The sequence below is a fragment of the Gouania willdenowi genome, chromosome 18 (genome assembly GCF_900634775.1).
Source record: "Gouania willdenowi chromosome 18, fGouWil2.1, whole genome shotgun sequence".
Taxonomy (NCBI): domain Eukaryota; kingdom Metazoa; phylum Chordata; class Actinopteri; order Blenniiformes; family Gobiesocidae; genus Gouania; species Gouania willdenowi.
Window position 1 is genome coordinate 3,415,695 of NC_041061.1, and position 8,279 is coordinate 3,423,973.

Here is an 8,279-nt window from a genome sequence, read left to right on the forward strand (position 1 = left end):
TTTTTATTATTACATATTTATTGTTTTACAATTCTTACTATAATAATAATTATTATTATGCATCAATTTTATATAATGTTTATTTGGGACTGAAAGCCTCTTTCCTCCTTCAATGGTGGCAAGGAAGAGAAGTGCATGTGAAATGACGGTGCAAATATTTCAAATGGTTTCTATTGTTACTGAATAGTGATCCCATCTCGGCCCCGCCTTGTGGAAATATATCACGGTGATGCTTCATTTGGATGCTGATGCATTAACCGCTCCCTCCCCTTTGTTTAAATACTCTGCCTGGGTAAACAGGCGACATTTGAGGACAAGACATCCTGAATAAATCGCCACCAGAAAAGGATCTACACTTCATCATCAACACTTTTTCTCTCTGCACTAAAGCCAAGAACAACAGCAGGTAAAAAAACAACTTTATACAAACTTTAAATAACTGTCTTTAAAGTATCTCATCAATAGATAATTAGATATAATTCCTGTAATTTTCTTGGTTTAATTGCTTTCTTATTCAAAGAAATACCTAATGTGCTCTTTTTTTTTTTGGAACAAAATGTGTACATTATGTATTATTACACAATTCATTTTCAAATAGTCTTTGGAAGTATCTCATTGATGACTAATTATATATAATTCCATGTCGTACAGTGTTATTATTTCCTTTGCTTTTTTGAGTATTTTCATTCACTAGTTGTGGTTAAAACACATGGTTTAATTTCATCTAATTTTAGCTTAATAACTCATCTTATTTTCACTTTAGCATTCTTTTAGTTTGGCATTTACAGGGTGGAGCATAAAGATATTCCATGTTTTCAGTGAATTTATAGAAAATACACAACTTTATTGTAAAAAAAAAAAAAAAACTATATTTACCAAAAGTAGATAAAAATGGTTTTGTTTAAAGGGTTTTTAGAGTTAAATCATACAACGTAGCGCTCCACTATTGTGATGAGTCCTCTCAAATACCTGTTATAAAGGTAATAAGTAGAGGAACCATAAAGCCTCTCTATTGCCACTACAGCCCATGTGGTGTCCACTCTAACTCTCGAATATCTGTGTGCTTAACCATGTAGGGAAAGTACTTGTGTACTATAAATATGAACAAAAGTATTTGGCTTTAATATTGGTTTAAAATGACACACAAAAAATGGGACAACAATGAGAAACCTGTGATTAATAGGAACATCATTCTTGACAATGACAGCTTAGTAATTACTCATGGGTGTTGTTGGGTTGGGTGAACTATGAGGGTTTATTGTTATTGTTGAAAGGAAGGCCAATCACAGACGTTTGTGACTCACATACCAAAGCTTCTTATCTTGGGTGTTTCAGGTAAGTATTCTGAACAGCCAAAAAAAAAAAAAAAAACTCCCAAAAAAATGCAAGTTTAGATTCATTTAGTAGATTTAGCTCTTATAGTGTCTGGATCCTTTTTAACTTTTAGTGATACTGTGTTTCAGTTATTTTGCAATAATCAACCGAAAAGTAGCCTTTTGGATGAGCCGACAGTTGAGACCTGGTGTGACCTTGCGCATCAAATTCAGGGTCACTACAGATTGGAAGAAGTTTTCTTTAAGACCTTTTTATTACCACTTTGAAATACAAACCAAAGGGAAAATATATTATTTTACAATTAAAGGCATTGATGTACAATAAGAAATAATGAAAATGATCAGTTGTTCAAGAACATTCTTCAAATGTGTTTATTAATGTGGAAAGAGAACAAAAATATCAACATGGTCCTAAATAATATTTATTGTAACACAATTCTCACAACATTTAATATCAGTAGACAATAACCCAGAAATCAAAACTGACCGGAACCTGTGAGCAAACCAAATGCTTAAGTGCTATTATTATTATTAGTTATCGGATCCTTCACCGTGTAATGCCATATGTGGAGCTTTGATCTGAACATTGGCCTTCTAAGAAAATGTAAATAACTGGACTGCGTTTTCAAGCCACTTGTCATTAAATCGCCATTTTTCCATTTGGCACAGACTTATTGCGTCATGTGATCCAAATGACGAGGCAAGATGGAATGGGATGAGAAGATTGTTCAGTCCGTGCTCACCAAAAATTCTCGTGGTGACGTGACTAAAGCACATTTAAGACCTATCCGATCTGAATTTTAGACAATTTAATACTTTTTATTAGTAATAAAATATTTAAGACTTTTTAAGGATCCGTGGTCACCCCTAACTTACGTGGGCCTTGTGGAAATGCGTGTCATTAATTTGAGTGTTCTTGAGTTTAACCACTGTTACTACGATCAGGGTTCTGTGGCCACAAGTGGTCTTCTGGATCTCGTCTGTTTGAGTGGTCCTTGAATCACAAACTTGTCAACAAGACGTTTGGCAAGCCATCAAACCAGCATAATAGCATACCAATGGTGCGTCCTCGACAGTTCTGAGTGAGGCGTAGCATCGTAAAGCAGTAAATGTGAAATGTCCCCATTTGCATTAATAAACACTGAATAAAGACACAAAATGGCCGCACCCAATTTCTGATGCCACAACAAATGTCATTCAGGAGAACAATTAACCCCTTGTCTAAAACACACATTTATTTTGGTATTCAGTGTCTATATGTATCTAGTTCAAGCAAATGTGACTTAATGTTTTGCATCGTTTGAATTTGAAACGACTCACTGAATCATCATGGTATTGCACAGTTTATTCATTTATTAAGGTGAATTGTGTTTAGTGTGAACCAGAGGTTTGGGCTTTGTTAAAGGCCCAATCGCAGCTGTTGTATTTTTTCATTTTAAAAAGAAAACAAACATTGACTATTAAAATAAAGGGCACAAAGAATCTATCGTATTGGTCTAGAAAACTGTCTAGAGTGATCTATCCAGCTCTCTAATCTATCTATAACTATACTATTCTAGACATGAAGAGGATGATCATCTTCACAGTGCTCTTCATGACACTCTCATCGATGTTTTTGAGGACCAACGGTCAAAATGCTACCACAACTACAGCCACCAACGTGACAACCGCGTCATCCAATGCTCAGAGCAACGCAACAACAGCCACCAACGTGACAACCGCGTCATCCAATGCGCAGAGCAACACAACAACGGCCACCAACGTGACAACCGCGTCATCCAATGCGCAGAGCAACACAACAACGGCCACCAACGTGACTACCGCATCACTCAATAACCAGAGCAACGCAACAACAATGGCCACCAACGTGACTACCGCATCACTCAATAACCAGAGCAACGCAACAACAATGGCCACCAACGTGACAACTGCGTCATCCAATGCTCAGAGCAACGCAACAACGGCCACCAACGTGACTACCGCATCACCCAATGCTCAAAGCAACACAACAACGGCCACCAACGTGACTACCGCATCACCCAATAACCAGAGCAACGCAACAACAATGGCCACCAATGTGACGACCGCATCACTCAATAATATGACCAACATGAGCAACATGACGACCATGGCACCCAATAACATGACCAACATGGGCAACGTGACGACCATGGCACCCAGCAACATGACCAACATGGGCAACGTGACGACCATGGCACCCAGCAACATGACCAACATGGGCAACGTGACGACCATGGCACCCAGTAACATGACCAACATGGGCAACGTGACCACCATGGCACCCAGTAACATGACCAACATGGGCAACGTGACGACCATGGCACCTAGTAACATGACCAACATGGGCAACGTGACGACCATGGCACCCAGCAACATGACCAACATGGGCAACGTGACGACCATGGCACCCAGTAACATGACCAACATGGGCAACGTGACGACCATGGCACCCAGTAACATGACCAACATGGGCAACGTGACAACCATGGCACCCAGTAACATGACCAACATGGGCAACGTGACGACCATGGCACCCAGTAACATGACCAACATGGGCAACGTGACGACCATGGCACCCAGTAACATGACCAACATGGCCAACGTGACGACCGCTGCAGCTTCTACGGCAGCCGTAACTTTGGCACCCAGCATCACAGCGGAAACTCTTTTGGTAAGTGAAAGAAGTGCCAGACATTTGGTCTTTTCAATGGTAAAGACTGCCTGGTCTTCCATTTTACATTCCCACTCCCTTCTAAATGCATTTCCTCTCGATTGCAGACCTCTGTGAATAGCGCTAACTGTGGAATCACACGGTTCTGTCTGGCTGAGCCTTCCAACTGTAACCCTAATGCATCAACACAATGTACTTTTGGATCGGCCAGGCAGACTGGGGGTCAAAACTTTGAGTTCAGACTCTCGGGAAACACACCTGGCTTTATTGCTGTCACCCTGTCAACAGACACTGTACTGGTAAGTTTACAAGCTAAGAGTTCCCTCAACAAATCATCCATATTTACATTAGAATAAGGCTAAAATAAGCCTGTATAACATACCATTTTAAAATCTGTATCGCAGGGAGGCAACGACACAACCTATGCGTGTGCGAGGGACGGAAATGTCATTCGTTTTTTTACTGCTTTCCTTGACAACAACACCCTCACCGTGATAGAGGTAAGTTCAACCTACTTTGGATAAAAAACTATTCCCAATTGACCATGCATTGCATGGTTGTACATTGCAAGCATTTAACGACAATATCTGCAGCAGTTGGCAATTGTAACGAGCCAACATTAGCGTAATTGTACCTAAACAAACAAAAGTTTCTTTATTGTGAACATCTGAGTAAATAACATATACTGGCTTGAGCAAGGGTCCCCAATCCTGGTCCTCAAGGGCCACTATCCAGCACGTTTTAGATGTTTCCCTCTTCCAACACACCTGATTCAAATGATAACCTCATCATCAAGCTCTGCAGAAGCCTGATAACGATCCTGGTCTATTCAATGCTTCCACCTTGGAAAGTTCTGAAAGCATTTTAATGGAGAAAGTGACCAAGTAGAATATCAACATGTGGTCAATTGATTTATGAAACTCTCAGAAACATTGTTAATTCCAACATTTCTGAGTTTTTTGGAGCCCCTCCATTGTGCTACTGACAAAACTTCTGGTCAACTTCAAAACAAGAGCCTTATTTACAAAATAGTTAAAAAACTAATGGAAGACCAGAAGCAATGTTTTTGTTATGAAAAGGGGATATTTAGCTAGCCCCATTTTATGTTCTGCTCACAATGCAAAAAATGTCTCCGTGTAGTGTTCCTTGCGTACTCATTCTTTTCATGCTATCTAATGTGAATGCCCTACGTACTAATTTTGCTGTCAGACTTAGTATGAATAGTACGTTGTTATGCGTTTTCAAACACAGCCATACTATAGAAAATGGTTGGAGAAACTAGAATCATTGAAGCACCAATCAGCAGGTAATAATTTGGAGCTTTTTGTTCTCGTCTAAAGTCGAATGCTTCAGATGTGAAAGGCCGCATCGATGGAAACAGGGTGCAGTGCGTTTTTAACGCCTCCATACCAGAATCACGCCAAAGACAGACACGAGCAACTAACGTCTCAGCCACGATCAGCACTGGAACCTACAATAACTGTAAGATATGACTTTCTACAGCTTCTTTCTGCTAACAAAACTATTTCTTAATGTTCATGATATGTTGACCACGTGTGTTCTGCCTCTTTCAGCCACCGGTGCACTGGAATCCTTCAGCCCCGTGATCAGGAGCAATGTTGTAGACCTAGCCGACCCTACCAGCAACAACACCAATACAATTTCCAACGCCAACACCACCACCACTTCATCTAGTTTCTCCACCATCCTCCATCATTCCCTGGCTCAAAGTAAGCTGAAGATACCTCAGCCGTGTCCATTATCCAGAAATGCTCTTCTTTTGAAAAAAAAAAATTTGTCTGACATTTGTTACGATGTCTTTTTCCACAGCTCTGCTGGTGACCCTGGCAGTCATAAGTCTGGCCCTGGTATGAAGGAACCCCCAAAATCACTGCAACACGGATTAGGAACTACAAAAGGTGTCACCGGATGTTTACCGTACTAAGTTCACACAACATTGGCTGGTTTAATGTTGCAATGACTCAGGTCAGGTGATTGGTAGTTGGAATATCTGAATTTTACTTAAAAAAAAAATAAAAATTAAGAGTTGAAGGAAGGATTTCTCTCATGTCTGAAATTAAATTCCGTGTTTACTTACACTCAGACAATATGAACTACTATGAATATGCTTTTGAAAGTATTCAATTAATCATTGACTTACTGCGGTTTCATAATATTGATAACAATAATCAGTAAAATGGAAACTGTCGCAGTATAGGGAAGTGTACTCATTTTACAGTTTAAATGTCATTTTTTTTTCTTGAGAAAGGTCGTCAACAAGTTGCTGCTTTTTGCACTAAACTTTTATCGACCCTCAATGACGGAAAGTCGGCAGATGAAGGAACTGTGTCGAGCTATGCTATGCTAATAAACAATATCAAGCTACTATGTGATAATGTTTATATATATTTATAAGCACTAAACCACTGGTTCTCAAACTTTTTATGTTGTGCCCCCTCCCCCCAACATAAAATATGTAACCACATATTTTAGAATCATAAGAATGAAGTTCTTTGAGTGCAAAGAAAAAAAGTTTAAATATTTTCTCTCTCAATGTTTAGCAAAGCTGTTCTTTCACCCCCCTCCCCAGTTTAGGAACCGTTGCGCTAAGCTAACATATAACATCAAAAAGCACCATTCAGTAGCCAGCCAGATCGCCAACAAACAGTTAATTGCACAGATTCATGGATAACAGCCTGTTTTGGGACTTTCGTTTTGTCTTTTATTTGTTGCATTTTTATAATAAAAAAGAGCATTATGTAATGTTTGTTTGTTTTTTTTTTTATCACATGCCGTCTCAAGTGCAGAGGTTACAAATGATTAGGTAGCAATACAGAGAAGATGAGAACAATAGGTTTGGCCTTTGTGTGAGAATGTACCAACATCATAACTGATAACATCTGTTGGTGTCCAACCAGCTTTTCTAACTCAGGGTTGTGTCTGTATGCGTGAAAGGCATTTTGTATGTGAGTAAATGTCTCATTTGTGATTCCTTGTTGTGAATGTACAAAGTCTATAAAGGTTTTGCAATGTACGATGAGCTGATATTTAACATTGGGCAACATTTTGTTTTCTGAAAATGAACTTGGCTTTAATGCAGAATCATATTATATATTTATTTCAAATAAATACAGTGTTAAGTGTTTTTTTTCTTCTCACAAGTGTCCAGATGGAGCAGCATCGAGCTAGTAACGCTTAAAGCTAATTCCTGAAACCAGTAACGCAGCTTTTGGTGAGCAAACACGTGACAGCAGTTTAAGGTACAACTCAGCAAGAAGTAAACAGCTTCCCCACAGTGACGTTGGTAGATGTGCGTGAACCAGGGTTGGGGTCAATTACGATTACAGTTACCAGCATTTTTACCGATTACATTTAAATTTCATTTATTTTTTCTTCTCAGAAAGTCAATTACAATTATGTTCTCAATTAATAAAGTTCAATTAGAATGAATCACAATTACTCAGTCTGAAATAAATAACCTACTAAAAGTTAATCTTCCGCTTGTGTTAGCTTTCTGTTAGCATCTCTTATGATAACTGAACCTAAACAGCAGTAAAATACAATAAAAACAAATGTTTATTATCTAATTTCTTTCCTATCTATTGGTTACCATGTTAGTCTTCCTAATCATCGAAAATATAATAGGTTTTAATATTTTTGGGTGTGGGCATTTGAGCCTTTTTTGTGCGAGTATACTCCTCGATTTAAATTTTTTTTAAATGGTAAAATGTGGGAAAGCTTGATATGAAACATACTTTACCTACATGTGTGGAACTGTAACACGGTCGTTGAATTATAATTGACAATTTGTAGAATTTTCATGGCAATTACAAAATCAATTACCGAAACTTATTTACAAATTAAATATGGTTACGACAGCAACATATTATTTGAATTACAATTGTAATAACGGCATAATTGTTTTTAATTATCAATTACAATTGATAATTACAATTAATTATGGGGTCAATTATAATTGACCCTAACATGAACCACCACAGTGACAACAATTAAAGGGTTATTACCTCTAACATTAAAGGATACTCATAGGTTTAACCTCAAATATCTCTCAAAAAAGGCTTCTGTTAAAGCCAATAATTACGAGATTATAATTTTATGTTTCAAAGCGACCCAACATAACAGCATTTGATGCTAACATTTAACTCATGGATAACAAAGCTAATTGTGCTTACGCTAAGAACAACAACAACATAAAAATGCTTTGGACAACACCCAGTGCTAAAACTAATGCT

The 8,279-nt window shown here is 38.2% G+C and overlaps 1 protein-coding gene across 1 annotated transcript; it reads left to right on the top strand.

Annotated features, from left to right (window-relative positions):
- The first annotated feature begins 248 nt into the window (after positions 1–248).
- On the top strand, positions 249–6,789 carry LOC114480364 (probable maltase-glucoamylase 2). The gene is made up of 7 exons (XM_028474461.1): positions 249–406; positions 2,894–4,026; positions 4,134–4,325; positions 4,431–4,526; positions 5,367–5,508; positions 5,601–5,756; positions 5,857–6,789. The coding sequence occupies exons 2-7, from the start codon at positions 2,896–2,898 to the stop codon at positions 5,898–5,900; spliced, it is 1,761 nt and encodes a 586-aa protein (XP_028330262.1). The 5' UTR covers positions 249–406; positions 2,894–2,895; the 3' UTR covers positions 5,901–6,789.
- The last annotated feature ends 1,490 nt before the right edge of the window (positions 6,790–8,279 follow it).

Bases quoted from the DNA above. Each gene is read 5' to 3' on its own strand.
- LOC114480364 (XM_028474461.1), top strand. From the start codon at position 2,896: ATGAAGAGGATGATCATCTTCACAGTGCTCTTCATGACACTCTCATCG. The intron at 4,027-4,133 runs GTAAGTGAAAGA...TCTCGATTGCAG, and splicing joins TCACAGCGGAAACTCTTTTG to ACCTCTGTGAATAGCGCTAA. The intron at 5,509-5,600 runs GTAAGATATGAC...TGCCTCTTTCAG, and splicing joins CACTGGAACCTACAATAACT to CCACCGGTGCACTGGAATCC.